The sequence below is a fragment of the Haliotis rufescens genome, unplaced genomic scaffold (assembly GCF_023055435.1).
Source record: "Haliotis rufescens isolate VD_foot unplaced genomic scaffold, xgHalRufe1.0.p SCAF_15, whole genome shotgun sequence".
In the NCBI taxonomy this organism is placed as follows: domain Eukaryota; kingdom Metazoa; phylum Mollusca; class Gastropoda; order Lepetellida; family Haliotidae; genus Haliotis; species Haliotis rufescens.
In genome coordinates this window covers 12,905,804-12,928,295 of record NW_025963835.1, presented here as the reverse complement: position 1 = coordinate 12,928,295, position 22,492 = coordinate 12,905,804, and the positions used below count along the sequence as shown (strand labels likewise).

General features: G+C 39.9%; 1 protein-coding gene across 1 annotated transcript; it reads right to left on the bottom strand.

Moving 5' to 3' along the window:
- Positions 1 to 421: 421 nt before the first annotated feature.
- LOC124111332 (coagulation factor V-like) lies at positions 422 to 18,282 on the bottom strand. Its single transcript, XM_046470983.2, has 11 exons — positions 17,867 to 18,282; positions 16,474 to 16,521; positions 15,863 to 15,970; positions 15,001 to 15,227; positions 13,061 to 13,205; positions 11,383 to 11,475; positions 11,177 to 11,194; positions 10,647 to 10,760; positions 9,674 to 9,879; positions 8,621 to 8,765; positions 422 to 780 (listed from the first exon to the last, which is right to left on the bottom strand). The coding sequence occupies exons 1-11, from the start codon at positions 18,204 to 18,206 to the stop codon at positions 686 to 688; spliced, it is 1,539 nt and encodes a 512-aa protein (XP_046326939.2). The 5' UTR covers positions 18,207 to 18,282; the 3' UTR covers positions 422 to 685.
- Positions 18,283 to 22,492: the final 4,210 nt, after the last annotated feature.

The window sequence follows — 22,492 nt, the reverse complement described above, 5'->3', positions numbered from 1 at the left end:
TTGACGATGTTTAACTTGAGTAGCGATCTGCGACCGGAGCCGACAACTGATGCTCATCACCCACCATAAAGAAGCTGGCGTGTCCTCAATAACGAGCCTGCCATTCTTATCATAGCCCCTCTTGTTCTCAGGTCTGAGCAAAGTCAGTTTCTCACGTTGTCGCTTATTACGAATAATTGCAAGAAACCGAGCAAAACAATAAAAACGTGAAAATAGCAAAAGAACTATCCTATATTTCCAATCAAACTTTGTTTATAAGAATACTTTACATTAAGGGGCGATATGTATCTTAATTTTGAACTCTCTCTGCTTTCTTTGTACAAGTGCAGAGGCTCTGTTGCTTTCAAGTAAATAAAAAACACCCAAAGGAGTAAAGGTTTGTGTCATCGTCCGTCACTTTCTATAAGGAATGAGACATTCATAATTCATCATAATTTTATTTTGTTTTGTTGCCTTTTAGAATGTCGATACAATGCTACACTCATGTCATCAATAACACCATCTGATTGCAGTGTTGTACTGCAAGCCACACAGGTGCTTAACCAAAGTGGTATAGATGTAACACATTGCCTGACAACTGACACAGTTTTACGTGAATTTAAATAGATGCAATTGATCAAAACGAAATAATGGCTGGTGACTGATCATCTTTCTATTGCCAGGTGCTTTCATATTGTGAAATGTCTCAGTTAGTAGGAGGTCTTCTCAGGCTGTACTTTATTTCTCTCCTTCTCCTGCCAAGTACACTTGAATCGGGGAGAACAGCTCCAGCTGGACCCTCTAAAACACGAAACACAAAACCGCATTGACATTGGACGCCTTTGTTCAGTCTTTCTAAAATGCTATCTAATTAATACACTGTTGTTAAGGAATTAAGGTAGCGAAACGGTTCAAATTGAACCAAATAAGTGTAAACTACGGAAACAACACATACATAGGCACTTACCCTCACTTCGAAAATGTTTTCCAGCGCTACTGATAGGGAATGAGTATGTTTTAACGCAACTGTGAGCAATAATCAAGCAATATCACCAGCCATTATATTATCATATTATATCCATGTGAAGAATTGAACACTGGCCTTCGGCGTGACGGGTGAATGCTTCCCCACCGCCCCCTACTCCACATATCGGCATTGAAGGTAGTTATTAGGCAATACCACGGAGAGACAGGTAGGGAGGTCGGTAGGTTTCAAATGAAAACGATTATTTTGACAATGGTTTTGACAATAGAAGCGATATGCATAGGTCGGACGTGTAGGCGAGAAGTAGGCACCAATTGTGTCCCCTTCTTGCTAATCTGTCTCTTTCTGCATACGAATCGGAATTTCGCTTTATGTATATCAATGATCTGATATCGTTAAAGTATGGACAATTAGCCAATTCCTTCCATTGATTGACCCGCTTGAACCAGAAACAAAAGAGACCAGAGAACCCACCTCATCTGTTTCATATTTAGATGTATGCATAAAGAGTGACACCAAACTATCCACAAGACTGTATCACAAGCGGGATAAATTCAACTTTCCAACAGTCAACTTCCCCTTTTTGTCATGCCCTATTCCAGCAGCTCCAGCCTTTGGGTGCAATTCTTGCTCAAAAGATGTTTGATCAGGATTACAGCGTTTATGGTTTTTTTCAAATTTGACGCATCAGTGACAAAAATGATGTCCTATGCAATTCTCTATTTTGACTTTCAACATACATTGTATGTTGCAGTGTTTGTTCAGGTGAACTTGCCTTTGTTTGTGACGGGTGCCACACTTTTATCATCACTAAGTGATAGTGATGATGCTACAGGATGATGCTACAACGCACTTTACTTTCAGCAGAGACTTCTTATGATTATGGAAAGGGTTTTGCTGCTTCCATTCATATAGAAAATAATCGAGGGGTTAGTGCCAGAACACATTATCTTGTAAAATATTAAAATTGACTTTATGACTTTCAAAACATTGTATGACCATATATAATCCTACGCCAAAATATCTATGTACTACATTGTATATTTTAAAAGATATTCAACAAGACATAAACAACTTATCACCTAACTCTGTTCTCGTGTTGCGCCAGGATGTTCTATACTAAAATACTACATGCTGGTATACACAACATTAAAGTTTTCACTCAATTCTATTAAGCCAGAAAAACGTATCGAGAATTAACACATTCTAGCACTCTGATATAGGCTTCAGACTCCTTTAATTGGAGAGCCGTAACAACTGATAAGCATTTGAGATGTGCTGGCTTTTTGTGTTTACGATTAGAGATAAGCGCTCCCCCGCACCAGATGATGTTAACTGGTGCTAGCCTTCTATGGCCCAGGATGTTTATATCTGATCCCCGGGCTAAATTCCAGTCAGCTTATACTAATGGTCATTACTTGGTCCTGGCGTCGAAGATAAACCCCACTACACAAACGTCTTACAACGGAAATATCATAGTCCAAATTATTTTCATCAACATAAATACGTTTAAGGTAAGTAAAACTGTAAATTGAATTAAATTATCTGTTATTTTACTAATTTTTGAAAATTGATCTCTTATATTGTTATAAAGTTACGACGCAACAACACGTCTGATGATTTATATAACGGATTTTTATGTTTAAGTCATTATCAAATCAGTGTTCGTTAACTTTTAGTGTGCTCTTTGTTGTTTTCAGATAATCGCAGGGATTTTTTGTTAATTTTGCTATAAAATAGTATGTAAATGACATGGGTGAGACTTGTGGTTTTAACATAAACATCTTTCATAAACACAAGTAAAGTTTACATAAGAGTAAATATATGATACATGAAGTTAGATTGTAAATTGAGAAATAATGTCTCATACACAAATATTTCAAGACCAGTGCTATGTATTGTTTTCTTTTGTTTTTTGTTTTCTTTCTATAGGCATTGGAAAATGAGTGAGTTTGATTCTGACTTCGAAGATCAAGACATTTTGGAAGCTTGCAATATTATCGAGAACAATCAGATATTTAACCATATTGTGCCACAACCACCCACCAACATGGAACCGAATCCGCTACCAACCACTGACAACCCAGTTCCATTGACGGCAACCAACATGGAACCGAATCCGCTACCAACCACTGACAACCCAGTTCCATTGACGGCAACCAACATGGAACTGAATCCGCTACCAACCACTGACAACCAAATTCCATTGACGGCAACCAACATGGATGCTAATCAGCTACCAACCACTGACAACCCAGTTCCATTGACGGCAACCAACATGGATGCTAATCAGCTACCAACCACTGACAACCCAGTTCCATTGACGGCAACCAACATGGAACCGAATCCGCTACCAACCAGTGACAACGCAGATCCATTGACGGCAACCAACATGGATGCTAATCAGCTACCAACCACTGACAACCCAGTTCCATTGACGGCAACCAACATGGAACCGAATCCGCTACCAACCAGTGACAACGCAGAACCATTGACGGCAACCAACATGGATGCTAATCAGCTACCAACCACTGACAACGCAGATCCATTGCCGGCAACCAACATGGAACCGAATCCGCTACCAACCACTGACAACCCAGATCCATTGACGGCAACGAGCATGGATGCTAATCAGCTACCAACAACTGACAACACAGATCCATTGACGGCAACGAGCATGGAACCAAATCCGCAACCAACCACTGACGACCCAGATCCATTGGCGGCAACCAACATGGAAGCTAATCAGTTACCAACCACAGACAACCCAGATCAATTGGCGGCAACCAGCATGGAAGCTAATCAATTACCAACCACTGACAACCCAGATCCATTGGCGGCAACCAGCATGGAAGCTAATCAATTACCAACCACTGACAACGCAGATCCATTGACGGCAACCAACATGGAAACTGATCAGCTACCAACCACTGACGGCGCAGATCCATTGACGGCAACCAACATGGATGCTAATCAGGTACAAACTACTGACAACACAGATCCTTTGTCGGCAACGCATATGAAAGCCCCTCAAGACTACATAGAGCCACGTCCCAGTAATACCAGTGAGGGAGGACATGAAAATGAACTTGACAGCTCTGATGACGAACCTTTAATTTATTTGGGGAAATATAGACATACACATGTTGAAAGTAGCATCGAAACATCATCAGAAGAGTACCTTCCGAATGAAGAAGATTTATGCTCGTCTGACACCACTGAATCGGAAACAGAATTGACAATACCAAATCAGAAGAATATTGTTCATAGCAAATTTCATGAAAGGTCAAGTGGGGAATTGGAGGAAACTGTTGTTCTGAAGACATTACATGAAAGTCATACCAATTACATGTATGCATCTAAAATGAAAAAGTTTCACACGGAGAGATTAGAACAACTTCTGCATTGTAATGGATACAAGTTACTGAAGGTACCGGCTGATGGAAATTGCTTTTTTAAGGCTTCTGCACTTCAACTTAATGTGAGTGAATGTGAACTGAGGAAACAACTGTGTGATCATCTTGATGATAATATCATCACTTATTCCGATTTATATGCTGAAGTGGAGGAAAACAACCTGGAAACATGGCAAAGTTATTCACTGGAAGTGGAACATCTTCGCAGGAATGGATATTTCACCAATAAGGTTGCTGATTTCCTGCCGTTAGCACTTGCTAACTGGTCAGGTCGTGGTGTCCGTATTTTCTCCAGCAAGGCATCAACTCCTGTAATTGATGTCCAACCTACAATTCGTCAACAATGCACTGAGAGAAGAATAATCCTCGCATTTACATCCATAAAAGGCATTGAAGATCATTATGATGCATGCACACCACTGGCTAACCATTTGTCAAACACAATGATAGAAAATAACATCACAAAATCTTCTCAGTACTCAAGTACTCAACATGAAACAACAGAAGCATGTGCTTCTAGAGCTACCTGTCCTGGAACGTCCACATCAGCTGCAAGTTGTCTCCAGTCCATCAGCATCTCTGATGTTTCTTGTACTGCTGTAAATGAACGCAACCATGTAATGCCAGAAGGCCCTGTGATCAGTTCAAATACTTCAAGTCCAGTTCCAGTATCTTCACAGCATGGTGCCGACACAGTGCCATCATTTAATACAGCATCAACCCCAAACAAACAGAACCCATCTCGATCTGCAACTCCAAGAAAGTCGGCAGCCTTCCATACACCTCCTAGAAAGGTGCTGTTTAGAAAGAGACGTGCGACGCCCGAGACATGGTTAAAAAATCAAAGGAAACACCTGAGATTAGGTGGAATGGAATATGTGAACCAGCAAGGGAAGACCATGAAAGGAAAATCGGTTAAAGCAGTCGACTGCTCAAAATGTAGATATAAGTGCACCCAGAAGATCCCCGAAGAAGCTCGACACAGTATATTTAAAGCATTTAGAAGCTTGACATCATATGAAAGGCAAAAGGATTTTGTTTGTTCCAACACTGATGAAAAGAAAACCCGTACATACCTGGATGACAGTGAAAAAAAGGTGGAAAAGAAACGCCAAGTCTATCGGGCATTTAATCTACAGTGGGAAGGAACAAGACATCTTGTTTGCAAGAAGTTTTTCATGAAGACTCTTGACATTGGGGAGTCATACATCAGCCATGCCTTACAGCACAAGAGCCAGGGAACCTTTGGGAGCACAGAACGTCGCGGTAGACATAAGCCACACAATAAAACTGCCAGTGATCGCTTGACAAAAGTAAGGGAACACATTGAGTCATTTCCTAAGATTGATGCCCACTACACAAGAAAAGATACAAACAGGCAATTTTTAGGACCAGAATTAAATATTAAAAAGATGTATGAACTTTATAAGGAAAGGTGTGCTGCAGACAACAAAGAACCAGTGTCCTCATCACTCTACAGAAACGTCTTCAATAAAGAATATAATTTTTCTTTCCATGTACCAAAGAAGGACCAGTGTTCGCTTTGTCAGCAATATTACAGAGAAAGAGACACTGGTTGCCTGACAGAACAATTAACAAAGGATTTCAATGAACACCAAGCCAGAAAAATCAGAGCTCGAGAGGCAAAGATTAAGGACAAAGCACTTGCCTTGACAGAATCCTCTGTCTTTGTTGGAACATTTGACCTTGAGGCAGTATTGTACACGCCATGTTCGCTAGTTAGCGAAATTTTCTATATGAGAAAACTGAATTGTTATAATTTCACAGTGCATGATGCTGTTCACAAGAGCGGTACATGTTTTCTGTGGTCAGAGGTTGATGCCCAGAGAGGTTCATGCGAAATTGCATCATGTTTACAAATACAGTTGAAAGCAATGCCTCCTAACATCAACCATGTTATCATGTATTCAGATACATGCACAGGGCAGAATAGGAACCAATATGTTGCTGCTTCCCTACTTCATGCTGTCACTACCACTGACCACATTGATGTCATTGACCATAAATTCTTGGAGCCAGGACACACCCAAATGGAGTGCGATGCAATTCACTCCAGTATTGAATTCGCCAAAAAGAAGACAAGTATTTTTGTTCCCAGCCAGTGGGATACTGTTATCAGAATGGCAAGAAGCAAGGACCCCTATCTCGTTGTTCCAATCAAACACACGGATGTAATGGACTTCAAGAAATTGGCACATCAAAGACTGAAAAATACTAAAGTGGACACGGATGGTGGTAGAGTTAACTGGCTAAATGTTCGCTGGCTGCGGTTTATGAAGACTAGCCCTGACAGCATTTACTTCAAAACTGAACACAATGATGAGCAGTTCAGAGAAATCAAGGTTACAGCAGGCAGTAGACGAGGTAGACCTCTGAACACAACCAACTCCCTTACTTGTAGATACACTGGGAAGCAAGAAATATCACATGCGAAGAAGAAAGACTTGTTATCTCTTTGTAGATCTGGCATTATTCCAAGCGAATATCATGAGTACTACAAAGCTCTCCCAACTGGTAACAGACCTGATTGTCTACCGGTACCAGATGCTATGGAGGAAGACTATGACACAGACATTGCATAATATGATGTGTGACTGTGGTGCTGTGTTCATTATCGCACTAATATAGCTATGTGTGCGTACGCGCGTGCGTGCGTAAGTGCGTGTGATTGCACTAGTCCGGACTAATGCCAATATTATTGTGCCAGCCCGCTGAGATACTATGCCGCAGTTAAACATGAATACCCGACTCAGATTTGTGGAAGTCTGACATTGCTGAAATGCTGATCCTGGCTATATTATATCTGACAAGTTCCTGCATTACTTCCTTATTTATTTCCTTTTTAGTGAGCCACAACAATCGTGTGAATGTTCAAGCTAAGAATTCCATTTACTGTTAGGAACGTAAAATGATTGTAACCACATTAAAATGTCTTATGACAGCTAGGTTGGATATCCGAATACAATCTGAGATAACTGATCTTAAGAATTGCAGTATTTGTATGTTCATAAATTGACTTTGAATGAAGCTCAGCTGGAAAAAGTATTATATTTTTTGTGAATACTGTGAGTTATGTCACCATTTTGAAAATTGAACGTTGGGTACAGATCTGTCTATCTATTTATCTATCACTTTTTACATATTATATACTGGTATATAGATAATAAGCTAAATATGTACCCACTGTTTTATAAAAGAATATATATTTACATAAACAAAGGTTTTAAAAGGATCTTCTATTCATCTATAATTTATAGAATAACGTTTCTCCGTTAACTTTGTGTGACACATTTCCACTCATTAGCATTACAGCCTGACATTAACTTAATTTTGCAGACTAATTAGCTTTTTAGTTTTGAAACAAACAATGCAATGTAAATGTAAATGTACAGCATTTAATAAAATGAACAATGTTTGGTAAAGGCAACACTGACATTACTTTAGTTCTTTTAGGCAATGCCAGATAATCGTTAAAGCTGGTAAGTGATTATAACCACGTGCTTGTAGCAAGCGATGCTTTAGAGTGTCAGCTTACACCAGGATAATGGTATCAGCCTGTGTGTCACGCAGACTCTGTGGTTGAGCCATTACCAGCTGTCGGGAGATAAGCTGTTATTGCTATTAATTGGCTTGCTCATTGAGAAAGTTTCTGAAGCATAAACGTATGTCCTGTGTTTGGGGTAATTTGACGCAAGCAGGAATGTTATCATTTATCAGGGCCACAATGTATCACTTCTGTTTACAAGGATCTGGGCCTCACATTTCCCCTTTCCTGTATAATGTTTATGCTGCCAGATGGAGTTGCCTTTATTTACTTCGCTTTGGCTGAAAGTCTAGCTGAATTTCTTTGGGGAAGAGATATGCCAGAACATCGTATATATTTCAGGTTATCTTTATTACATGTTAATATCAATGTTATGTTGAAAAAACAAGATATACTGTTTGGCACACTTAATGACAATGGCTGGAAACAATATTGCTAATAAAACTTCAAGTGGTGCTTTTTAGCACCATTTCAAACTTTTGAAGTGGGATTTCTCACATCTAGGGAAAATGGAGATAAGTGGTTCTGGCACTAACCCCTCGCACTTTTATCATCACTAAGTGATAGTGATGATGCTACAGGATGATGCTACAACGCACTTTACTTTCAGCAGAGACTTCTTATGATTATGGAAAGGGTTTTGCTGCTTCCATTCATATAGAAAATAATATTTACCATCTGGGTCACAGCCGATTATCTCCAGTCTGAAGCATGGAGCCTTCTCCCATGTTTCAGGGGTAATACGTATAACGTCGGTGTGTAAATACGGGTCCAGGATAGGAGAGTAGCTGACGGTAGCGTTGTAGATGGCATCAGCGCCCTGGGAAATCAGTGCACAACTCATCAGTATATTACACATCTTACATATCCTTGAATTAGTGTTTCTATTAGAGGACGGGGTACATGGAATCGACAAAACGCGAATAACTGTAAAGATACGAAGATGTTTCCTTAAAGTCTTCTAACGTTGTGTATGTCACATGTTAAAATTGTTATTATGAAAGTAAACCTCCCCTTGTGGCCGTTTAGTATTTGGAAAACATACATATCGAAATGGATAAGTATTTGAGTGAGTGAGTGAGTTCGGTTTAACGCCGCTTTTAACAGTATTCCAGTTATATCACGGCGTGTCAGCTTAATGTGGGAGGAAAGCCCGAAGTGATGCCAGTCTCAGACGTTTATCACTTCGGTGAAACCCGAGAGCACCAGTATGGTGCTGACAAACCCAGAAACATAATTGGGGCGAACCGGGATTATTCGAAGCCACAATAATAGGTTTCTGGCGTGCCCAAGGACGCAACTCTGCATAGCGAATCGCGGCGCCTCACACGTCTGGGCCACCCGTGCCCCCGGCTTAGTATTTGATAGGTGAGGGAACGGTTTCAGATGCATCACGACTGAAAGCTTAATGGGCAGGAAATATGAAGGTTAGGCATGCTTGAGGCATTGATGACGTCCGTGTAATGAACGAGTGCGGACATGGTGCACAAACCAATCATTAGACGAACTAATCCCTCATTATCCGTGGAACCCATAACCATATGTTCAGATAGGTTTCGCAACTTGATCTTTATCCATGAAAAAAACAGGAGGATCACGCCTCACACTTAATAGGACTGACCTCAAACTGAGAACATTATGTAGGCTGATTGGAAATGATACTTTACCTATTAACACTTATTGGTCATCAATACTTGGCTTAAATTGTCTATTAAAAAAACATCCTACCGCCACATATGTTTCCATGGCGCCATTGTAGATGTTGTGATACTGCAAGGTGAAGGTCTTCATGTAGGTGTCAGGTAGCTCCCAGTAGTGCTGTACATTGGGCTGCTCAAACATGAGCATTGCCACCAGGTGAGGCTTGGTAAGCCGCACCTCGTAATAAGGCTTGGTATCGTTGGCCGCGGGACACCAGGCGCCATTTATTTCACCTGAAGGAGTAAACAGAAAACAACGCTTCTTTTTCGCTAAAATGTGCGATTAATACACCCCCTGATATCTTTACTGGAACACATATACAAGTACTGATGACATACTTACCTTCTTCGCGAACACAAAAACACTATCATGACCCATTGATAGTACTTTCACTGCTGCCTTGTCTGTTTCAGCAGATACTCAAGACTGGTATTATCTGGCTTTGACGTTTATGTTTAAATAGATAATGTTCACATTGAATACGATTGTTTTCCACAAAACCCAGTGGTTTATTCCACAATATTTCTGAATCTTACTCAGTTTACTTATAGGCACAAGTACGTGTATATTTCAAGTATATGCATGCATGTTTTATGAAGTTTACCGCATGGCCTCTCACTGCTTCAGCTTAAGCACATGAAGAAACTACCAATGAAAACTACCATAACTTGAACTGCTGTTTTGTCATTGATTCATTTGCGAGCAAAACACCACGATTTAAATACATGGTATTTTTCTCTTGAGACCAACTTGAATCGTTCCGGTACGTTGTTTATGTGTCACCTGTTTATCATCGAACTCAGCAATACTCTAGCTATATAGCGTCGGCATCGAAATATCCGATTCGTGACCAGACAAGCCAGTGGTTGTAAAAAGCAACTTTTAACGGTTGCGGGCTGCGACGGCAAGCAATCCACCAGTTACCTAGCCCTACTATTCGACAATCACATGTTACTGAGAACTTATTCTATCTTGCAATTCCCAGGATGCTGGTACCTACCCGCGCAGCAGATGTACCTGGCTTTTTCTTTCCCTTGTTCAGGCGCCGAGGAGGACACTACAAGTTGGTTGTCTTTAATCTTGTTGTTCCACATACCAAGAGGCTTTAGGCAACCTACAGTGACAAAGATTATGATCATGATCACAGCATGTCACCTTAATACTCACGATAAACACAATGTAATGTATTTAACAGTTACCACGAGCACGAGTATGGTCCTGAAATCCAACGATCACAATCAGGCCATATCTGTAATTCTAACTCGGATATGGGGCGGTCGGGTAGCCTAGTGGTTAAAGCGTTCGCTCGTCACGCCGAAGACCCGGGTTCGATTCCCGACATGGGTACAATGTCTGTAGCCAATTTCTGGTGTCCCCCGTCGTGATATTGCTGGAATATTGCTAAAAGCGGCGTAAAATCGTACTCACTCACTTACTCGGATATGATGATTGTATCATGTTCAACTAAACTCTGCAAAGCGATTTGCAGCTTCTCAATCTAAAAACGGCTATTTGACTTTTTTCTCTTACCTCCAACCTCCGGCAAATCTGAAATTGCAAAAATACACTGTTTAGCTTCCTTCTTGGGATCATTAGATGTCAAAAAGAGATTTTGAAATGATATAAGAAATAAGGAGGAGGATACGGCGGATTTTGACGCAAATGTATATGCCCATGTTCAATTATTGCACATGTTAATACACTGTATTTATTAAACAGACAAATAAAGTACATACGTATATATGTGCAGTTCGGACCGTAGTATGGAGGAGGGCACAAGCACGTGTTTTTCGATATGCAGGACCCGCCATTCTGGCAATCACAGAGATCTGAAGTGAATGAATAGAATTAGATTCGTGTAAATATATTTTCAAAAATGCTTGACATATTAAAGAATGCATGTAAAGTATAGTTGCATGTTCGACGGGTTCAACTCTAGAGCACATTTTATATTAATGATTTAATCTTCAGCATTACAAAATGAACAGAAACATCGGTAATGGAATAGTTAGATCAATTAAAAAAAAGAAAAACACATTAAACAAGTTCACGTAAGCCAAAACGCAATTAATCTCACTTCCATACACCATAAAACATTTAACGTCACAGTCACAGTTTTCAACATTCGTGATCACACGTGACAATCCGGGAGGCAACTCAGTGGTCTGGGGGAAGTAACTTTACATGCTTGTATTTTTTTAAACATAATTTATTGGCAAAAGACAAAATGATCAGACACGGGTTGTGAAACTTCCGTGGTCGCCTACACTATGCACAGGTTTCATTACATGAGCATGAAAGAAACGAGAATATGTAAATAAAAAAGAGATACCATTTCTGTTGAACACATTATATAAAACACAGTAGCCATTGTCAGCAACTCCATATTCAGTATGTTGAACGAAGTGGGAATGTATTTTTGCACAAATTGCCGGGCAAAAGAAATTAAACTCTTAAAATTGGATTTGACAAAAACCTTTAAAAAGTTTTAGAAACTTTACTAGGTTGCAAACTTGAGGTGAACATTTTCCACAACTATGTTTACCGTATAAAATACATCACATCGTATAACCATTCATGTTTGTTTTATTTTTAGCTACCATCACACATGTGTGTAAACTTTCTTAATGAATAGGGGAACTGGTCTTCATGCAGATTACTTATAGTGGCTTCCCCGCAGGGGAACAATGTGTGAAGCCCATGTCTGGTGTTTCCCGTCGTGATATTGTAATGTTGCAAACGGAGCGTAAAACCATACTCACCATACTTACCATAAAACCATACTCACTCACTCACTCACTCACTAAAAGGGCGAATAGTGACAAATGTGTCCCTAACTCGGATATCGTATATCCATCGTAATATGCCTATCTTCAACGTGCAGTGAATGGGTACCCGATGGTATGAGATGATAATGTGACTGTTAACCTTCTAGCGCCTCACGTGGCAGATTGGGTTGTATGCTCGCCAAGAAGATACGAACGAAAATCGAATACACACTATTCCATTGGGTAGTTTAATGGTTCTCGTTTTAAGCATGTTTGTGTGCCATATACAAAACTATTGGTTGCTGATCTTCTCAACTTTCTGGGCCGATTTGAAGTGGCACTTCGCTTGGTTGACACTCATTTCTGTACCATCAACAAAATCACAATTGACATTTAGATTGTGTCCCACAGCCTCGGCTCGTTTACGAAAACCGTGGACTGCCTTTTTTCATCATGAGCCTAGACATGGTTCACAAGAGGTTCATCAGACAAATATATGAGTACAAAAGTGAACTATACAATTCTATCATGGAGAGCACCCACGTCAATCAAAACACACCCTCCTATTATCATTATTATTATTTTTATTTTATTTTTATTATTATTTCTATTATTATTATTAGTTCCCGTCATAGTTCATATTTACTTTCACAGCCGAATATTTCAAATCTGAAGCAGGCATGATGTTCCGCGTCGACAACTGATATCCGGATGCGTTCTGACACCGGTCGCTGTATTTCAGTCAGTGTTGACACAACGGTAACGCTGTTACCACGAACACCAAGCATGTACTGCAGAACAAAGGACAAAGCACAACTAATAACAAGCATTTCATTGTCACCATCATTATAATGAAACTTACAAATATAGTGAGGCATGTTTATCTCAAGGCTATGGAATTTCAAACCTCATTAAATAACTATTTCTCCTAGGTTAGGTGAAATTGGGTTTCACGTCGCGTACAAGATTATTGCACTTATATAGCGACGTGCATACACGTGTTTGTGTGTGGGGCTGCTTGTACGAGGCCCGACTTCTGCCGATTTTATAGTGCTAGCCCACTGAGATACCATGCCGCAGTTTTACATGAATACCCCACTCATACACAGGTTCCTGACTCCGAGCCGACCAGTCCTCGTTTTAGCCCCTTAATGCCGAGTGCCAGGCTGGGTAACAACATGTACCATCTTTTAACGTCTTTTTGGCGGACACTCTACCCACTAGACCACGGAGGCAGTCATCTTTCTCCTAAGATGTGAGGGTCAACACAATAAATGTTCCGTGTGCTCATCACATAACAAGGAGGGATGCACGGATGGCGAGGTCATGGAAGGCGCAGTGCTTCCCTGTACATGACTGTCTCCTTAGTGGTGACGCGTTCCGCTAATCATGGGATTGAATCCAAGATTATCTCTGTTCATGACACTTGGTTTGAGGCCAGCATACCAATGATTGTTGGTTTTACAAATGTGGTAAACGTTCGCGACATGTTGGCAGTTGACATATCCGTCCCGTACAAACAGTTTACAGTCTTCTAAATGTTATTGAAGCAGGTTTCTACAACGAATGCAAATAATTCAGTTTCCATCTTCTTATATAAGTTAACGTGTCAACAGATTGTAAAATGTTTTGCAGGGTCCTAGTGGTAGTAAATGTCCGGGGGGTGAGACACTTCTCTGTTTCAAGAGGATGGATGTTTCAAATAAGTGTACATAAGTTTTCCTTCAGATTTTCGATACATCACATATTTTATCAATTATATGTGGTAAAATGCAATCTTTGGAATCATACAACTGCTATCTGAACATATAATGGGCCTTATTTATCACTAAAGAATTAATATTTCACCGCTTAACTCATGTTCTTTGACGAATACCACTTTGGTGAAACCAAGGATCATCAGCAAATCGAACTCACAATCAACGGCAACTGCGTCTGAAAAAGTCGACAAGACTGCCGGGCTCTTGCCCATGTGCGAATCCTTTTGGTTGGTACTAAAATCACTTACTATAGGTCCGTTTTTAACTAAATACACTTATTATGGAGTGTTCTATCCCATATTATTTCAGATTGTTCTCTGCCATATGTGATGATATTTGTCCCCCTTAAGGTGAAACTGAAATACACTTACTGAAGGTCCAGATTGGTACACAGATACACTTACTATATAGCATTCTGTCCCATGCGGCCAGATTGCTCTCTGTCGTATGAGTACTCTCTCTGATAATAAAGTGAAAACTTTGTTCCCCCTAGATTCGTACTAAAATACATTTACTATGGAGTGCTCTATCTCAGGTGTGTTCAGATTGTTTTCTGTCATATGTGATGATATTTGTCCCCTTTAAGTTTGTACTGAAATACAAATGAAGGTCCAGACTGATACCCAAATACACTTACTATATAGTATTCTGTCCCCTGTGTCTAGATTGGTCTCTGTCATACGAGTACTCTCTCCCATAATAATTTGATGAAGTTTGTCAGCCTTATGTACTAAAATACACCTACGATAGGTCCAAAGTGTGTTCTACCATATGTGATGAGCTCTGCCCCGACCCCTAGGTTGATACTTAATATACTTATACTTACTATTGGTCCAGAGTGCTCTCTTCCATATGTGACGAGCTTTGTCCCTCCAATGGGCTGGTATTGGAAGGTGTAGTTGGTCATGTAGTTGCGGACAACGGAGTTTGGATCAGTGCCCTCTGGTGGCTGTATCTCAATGGCCTGGATCACCCACGGTTTGTCAAACGTCACCTCGATGTACTGATCGTGGATGGGAAGTTTTGGGTCGGGACACCACCCACATGGCCTCTCTAGAAAATGCAACATGGTATCCACAACTATGGCGATGGTTTGTGAATAACATCTAAGAACGAATCATATCATTGTTATTCTGGTTGTGGTGAAGGGGTCTGGGGAGGCTGTTGTTTTATTGTATATGTGTTTTTTCTTCTGTCATTGCGTCAAGTCATACTTTTTTTTCCTCTGAGACTAGGACCAATACAACTTTTTGGGGAACCCCGAAAAGGTATTTTCCAGAACATGCCCCAGCCAAACAACTCTACCCCAACATACCCAATGGCAAGCCTCCTAAATAGCAATACTAGAGATTCCATCAGAATGTCATTGAAGGATCATGTAAGTGAAAGCGACAAAATCGGAATTCTTTGCTAAAACTTGTGTCCTTTGTAAGATTCCGACTACATCATAAGCATGTGTTTACGATTCACAATAAAATAATGATGATACCACGTGTTCGCAAAGCATAAGCTATTTTATCAACAATATTTCAGTCAAAAGGAGTTCAGTAATTTCAATGTAAACACGTCAAAAATCAAATTCAAATCGCACGACTAGTATCTGAACACCTAGTTGTAACATGTATGGATTGTCTTACTTTATTACATATGAGTTTGTGTCCAAATTCAGTCTATTCTGTCACACTTACGTTTGCAATTGGATTGGGCCATGGCTGATGTTTTCCCTTTTGCATCCGATGAGGAAACAACATGGTCGTCTTTAATGATGCCATTACGCCACAGGGGATCCTGGCACACTACGAAGGAAAAGAGTCTGATATTAAAATTGTCGCGATTATATACTGAATAGCAATTTAGTGTCATTCTTGGAAATACTTCAACGTCCACGTAGCTACTCCTTTTGGGGTAATGAAGTCTTAACCATATTGTTCACAGTCTACTATGTTTTCAAGTGTCAGCGACCTGTGAAGATCAGGGTTAGAATTGATCTTCAGTAACCCATGCTTCTCGTTAAAGGCGGCTAACTGGGTCGGGTGGTCAGGCTCGCTGGCTTGCTTGACACATGTCAATGTATCTCGATTGCATAGATCGGTGCTCATGATGTCAATCACTGGATTATAAGGTCTATACTGGATTATTACAGACCAGCGTCATGTAGCTGGAATATTTGCTGAGTGCGGCGTTGAGCAATAATCAATCAATCAATCAAACTTGTTACTGTACATGTATGTTAAATAGTCCTTAAAAGGAAAACATTCCTTTCACTTACTAAAATATCTTATATAACAATTCAAATTACCTCTTTCCGGAACTGGAGTTGTTGTTGTTGTTGTTGCTGTTGCTGCTGCTGTGGATAGAAAAATATGGAAAGAGGGTACAGGTACGTTAGACAACGCCGAAAGCAGATATCATGAAACTTCCATTTTAAGAAAACTGTGCAAGTGATTTTGGACATCAATATTTTGGCATTGCGTTCATTCGTTTACCACATTTGAGAAATATGAGACCAAGGGTGTGGTGCTGTCAGATGAGATCAAGCATGATAATCGATAAGAATCTCATTCGAAGCCAGGAGAAGCTTAGTCACTGGCACCCACAAGCGACATTAGTTTGGTAGTATCAGTGCCCTGCTTCGTCCGATAATAATTGTCAAAATAACACATTAATGTTTCCAGCCGCCAACTTGACGTCGCAAGTATGCTATGATAAAATTTCCAAGGCACTATTTGGTGTATTTACACGTACAACAATAAGGCATTTAATTTAATTTACTTCCAACTTTGCAGCTTGAGAGTAAACGCTGCTAGGGATATTATTTCAGTTGTATCACGGCGTGACAGCTTAATGCGGGAGGAAAGCCCAAAGTGATGCAGGTCCTAGACGATCATCCCTTTGGCAAAACCTACAACGGGAATGGTGCTGGCAAACCTAGAAACATAATCGGGGCGAATCGGGATTCGAAGCCACGATCATAGGGACGCAACTCTGCACGACAGGATCACCCCCAACTGAATGCTAGCGAACAAAGATGAATTAGTAATGATTTGCCCCGAGATAGGAACTGTCAGTCCTAAATCTATGGTGACATCAAAACAAAAAAGAAAAACAAGAAGACAAATCTATGTTGGGTTTTTTATATCCATTATCAGAATAAGAAGATGACAATATTGTTCGCCACAATACAGCCGTTTCACGTAACATGAAACGTTGTTTAAACTGCCCAGTTAACAAGAAAATAGCTTAATGCACTTGTGGGTACGTCAGGAGAGTATTACAGTTACGCTCAATTTTTTAACCCTTGTCGGTCATATTTGATAGCGTTATAAGCAACAGAAACATCAAATGTTTCATCACTTCAGATACATGCATATCATGTTGGTGTGTTTGTTGTTACACTCCGCTCCCAGCAATATTCCAGCTGTATAGCGGCGGTCTGTAAACAATCGTGTCTAGACTACACAACCAGTGATTGACATCATGAGCACCGATCTACGCCATTGGGATACGATGACCAAGTCAGCGAGTCTGACCACTCAGTCCCTTAAGACGACTCTTATAAGCATTGGTTGCTGAAGAACAATTCTAACCTCCAATCTTCAAGGGAAAGTTTATTTGATAGTGGATCAAATGTGGTCATAAGTGCATAATGTATATAACCTGTGTGGGTATACCATGACATGCTAAACACTTACTATTTTCGCAACACTTTCCCTCAAAACCATTGACGCACAGGCATATTCCGTCATGGAAAGATCCACGATTGAAGCATGTTGCCCCACATTCTTGACTCATTTGGCCATCCGCATAGGGCACGTTACATTTCGTGACGCAGGCGGTATACTCCAGATCAGCCTCGCAACAGATGCCCCTGTTCCTAGTCTGGCGTCCATTCCCGCCACAGGTCTCGGTGCAACCTCCCCATGATGCCCAGGGGTACCAGTCACACTCATTTATACCTACTGTGCAATTACTGTACACAGCGCACGGAGCAATGGTCAGCAGGAGCACCGTCAACAGGCCGTTGGTGGTCATCTTGCTACAACATGTGATGGAGGTGCAGCCCAGAGACCCTGAGGCTTCACATGGACTGTATGAGTCCTTATCAGGGTGTGTCACGGAGGGGTTCGTTATTTACAGTTCTCCCCGACACTGAGGAATCTTGATGATTGTACACTTAGACACCCTAACTCGTCCGCCTAGGACTGGGTCGTGTTAACTTGCCGCGTGTTGGTCGCCAGTAACCATACAATGTTTATCTGATGTATGTATAAGGGATTGTAATATTCAGGACATCCATCATGTCCACCGAACAAAATATTTTTTGGAAAATCCTGAAGCAAATTTCCCTGTGTGTGTGAACAGATCAGAATAAATTATTAAATTAATTCCATCTTTGAGGCAAGTCAAATAATGTCGACAGCTCAACCCGTGTACTCTTCATTGGCCAGTAATTATGCATCAGTCATGAAGCCGTCGTTGGTTAAAAAGAACTTATTACATTCTTGTGTCTCAGTGTCGGGGCTTTCGAATCACATGAACATGAATTCTGACGTGACTGTTGAAAAAATGTATGGAACACCCAATGTACATCCTGTAACGAAAGAAACGTTTACTGTCAACATCGCGTCAACAATGATGTGTCATCATCTGCTGTGACACCATTACCTATTACGCCAACAGTGACGTCAACATTTGTATTTAATGAACAATTTCACAGCGTGAGCTAATTTTTACATGATTATTACGGGATTCGAACCAGCGCTCATACGTTTCTGGTACGCCTAATGAAGGAACGCAGCTCTGCACTCCGAAGTGCGGCGCCTTGGAGGACTCGGGTGATCATACCCCCGATCATTCTTTATTCACAATAGTGAAATGTATTTGGTACTGCTGAGAGCACTTTATTAATGCAATATAAATAAAAAATATTTACAGTCCCTCTGGTATCAATGATTAGTCGTTATAGTGAAGGTATCACGCCAGGTGATAGTCATTTTTTGTAGGATTAAGAGTTCAAACTCATGTTACCAAATGCTGACACATGTATTTGCTTGTTTGTTGTTTAACGCCGCACTTAGCAATATTCCAGCTATATGACGGCGGTCTGTATCTAATCGAGTCTGGACCAGACACTCCAATGATTGACATCATAAGAATCGATCTACGCATTTGGAATACGATGACATGTAACAACCCATTCAGCGAGCCTGACTACACAAGCCCGTTAGTCACCTCTTACAACAAACATCGTCGCCTTTTACGGAGAGCATGGCTGTCACTTGTAAACAAAGTAGATTGTGAACAATGGTTAAGACTTCATTACCCAAATAAGAGTAGCTACGTGTTTAAATATTAGCATCAGTATAGTTGGAAACGGTTCCGAGGGGATTGGGGATAAGAAGTGACCCCTGAAATTGATCAAAGAAATGTTGGGCAGTGTTCGATAATTAAACTCAAAACTATTCAAGACGTTCGTAAAATCTTGTACGGCAACACGAGCATGTTGCAAACAGGTGAAGCGGTCGTAAAATCTCGCATGTACACTATGCATCATTGTCAATTAAATTTGACAGCAAAGAAGGCAAAGCTTCAGAGTAATGCAAGGTAGAAAAAAAGGAGGTGACAAGTTTTCTTATACAAATCATACTTAAGGATCATTCAGGATTGTGAAATTTGATTGAGCAGTTCAACAGCAGATATATCTGGAAATAAAAGAAATTATTTAAAGAGATTGTAGTACATCGTTAAATCTTCTAGAAATAGACTGAATTATTTGGATAGGTTGAAGTAAATCATCAATTTGTCACGGTATTTTTTACACATTACTTAGAGATTATTATACAGCACCTTTTTTATATCTCGTACCCCATATCAACCGGAGACCCTCATATCAGCCCAGATGCCAGAGGGCTGATGTTTATGGGTTGAGGGTTGATGTAGGGTAGGAAATGAAAACTGACACATAATAACCTTCTTTTCTTTACCATAACATCAAATTAGAACATATACCTATGTGCAAGTGAATGCTACACATTGTCACCTTGTTTGGAAGACATTGTCACGAAACAGCTTGCTGAGCAGACGACGCACTAAGGGACGTAACTCTAATTTCTTACCACCCGGGGTCGATCGCCAATTCAAAATGCATTAACAAGCCATATCAGTCGCCAGGGTGTGTAAAACGGGTGTGGTTAGTTTATCCCCTGTAATATGATCGTGTCTACTTTGGCCCTATCGCACCTGCAAAATGCCTCCTTTCATTGATATGATAACATCATCAATCACAGTGCCGTAGCAGGCCCCTTATATCTTGTGGCCGGGTCGGGCCCTCGCATATTATTTGACCTCGTCAAGGGTAATTATTTGTAAAATGATGAATTCACAAGTACGGGGGAACTAGGTGAAGCATGAGCCAGGCTCGCTGACTTGATTGATGCATGTTCATGGTATAGGGTACGAAGGGCTGCATGGATTCTCTAAGTCCGTATTTACAGGTCGCGGTCATATGATTGGAATATTACTTCGGGTGGCGTTAAACAAAAAAACAAACATCATCTTTGTAAGTCTTATGGACTGTTTTCGTCTATTTCTGTTGAATAACTGCAAAGTGAACTCAAATGCATGCATAAGGTACGACGTTTATAAATCTGTTGAGAATGATCTGGCAAGTCTAGAATAATTATGCATTATTCAAGGCTCCATTTGGATTTTATATATTTATTAATACGAAAACTTTATTTCTGGGAATGTTAGTATGGTTCTGGTGTTGGGGTGAAAGGGAAGTAGTGATTCTATTGCTGATATGGAAATTGGCGACATATGAAAAAAGGACACAGTTCAAATTAAACAGTTATAAAATTAAACATCACTTAGGGACTGGTCATTATATTTTAGAGGGTCGGTGACATTGGTCTTAGGATTTCATTTTAAATTTTAAAACAAAAACAATATTTGAAAAAAATAAACTGTTCAATTTGTCAGGTGTGTATGTTTATTAATTTTCTCCTCTCTGTTGCACAGGAGAAAAAGTGAAGAAAGATTGTATTAGATGAAATATCTACCCACGAGGAAGAAGGAAGAAAAATATATATTATCATGTGGGTCTGATCTGTTCTAAAAGGCATACAACGCTTACTCATCATGTGGTTAGTCCTGCATCCTGACCGTGGAATATATATATATATAAGATATATATAAGATTTCACAGACTAAATGTTAGTCTACTCATGTGGTATACAGCATTGTAATGTTATGATCAGGAGTGAGAGAAGAAATACAGTGTGGAGTAAGGATTGGATCCAGAAGTAAAATATCTAAGGAATGTACAAACTGTAATACTTTTTTCCAATGATTATTATCACCATGTCATCTAATAAACTGTGAATGTGTTCTTTTCACGCTAATTAGTAATCGTGATGAAGAAAAGTATTGTAAAATATAAAGGAGAGAAGACCATGAAATGTTAGCATTCTTTCTTGGTGCAGATAATAATGACATTGATGACATGACGTGGCATTTTACTATCACAGTATTAACAAAAATAAAGATATCCTGAACAACTTGTGGTAAACATATTCTTAATATTTCTCACTGTTTATAGCCTGTATATATACGGGACACTGTTGATATGATATATTTACTTATGATATATATGTTTGATTATTTTGTAATTTAATTATCTAATTAAATAATTTTGATGTTTTGAGAGTCTTTGGATTTACTACTCACTCACTCACTCACTCACTCACTCACTCACTCACTCACTCACTTAACCCTTGGTTAGATAAAGGACATACTGCCACAAAAAGCCACAACACAACACAGCTGTTGCTGAAATGAGATATGAACAAAAACACAGAGGTATGTGGGTCAACCAGCTGAGTAACACTTGAACCTTACCAAGATATATGTTGACGTCATTTTGAGAATATTTTCGTAATAAACGTATGGACGTCAAACTGTGTTGTTCGTATCGTAATTTGTGAAACAGCGGAAAGTATCGAATATCACTGTCGTGTTTTTACTTTTCAATTAAAGAGAGACTTGACTCAAATCAATTAACTAAGGAAATCCTGACACATTTCATTCCTGTCTTTGGTCACAGCTTACCGGAATACCGTGGAATGAATACCGTATTGTTAGTGTATTTTGTTTTCAGATAATAATGAGGTAAAATAAATAACGTACAAAATAAACATTCCAAGAGAGGACTGTTCTAGCCAGTGGTGTTTTTTCTTTGAAAAAAGAAAACGAAGAAAAAAAAAGACTTACATCTATCTTATGAATGGACATGAATTTACTGTCTCAGGCAATAAATG

Bases quoted from the DNA above. Each gene is read 5' to 3' on its own strand.
- LOC124111332 (XM_046470983.2), bottom strand. From the start codon at position 18,206: ATGACCACCAACGGCCTGTTGACGGTGCTCCTGCTGACCATTGCTCCG. The intron at 9,880-10,646 runs GTAGGTACCAGC...TTACTCCTTCAG, and splicing joins CAGGTACATCTGCTGCGCGG to GTGAAATAAATGGCGCCTGG. The intron at 8,766-9,673 runs GTAGGATGTTTT...CTGATTTCCCAG, and splicing joins CCATGGAAACATATGTGGCG to GGCGCTGATGCCATCTACAA.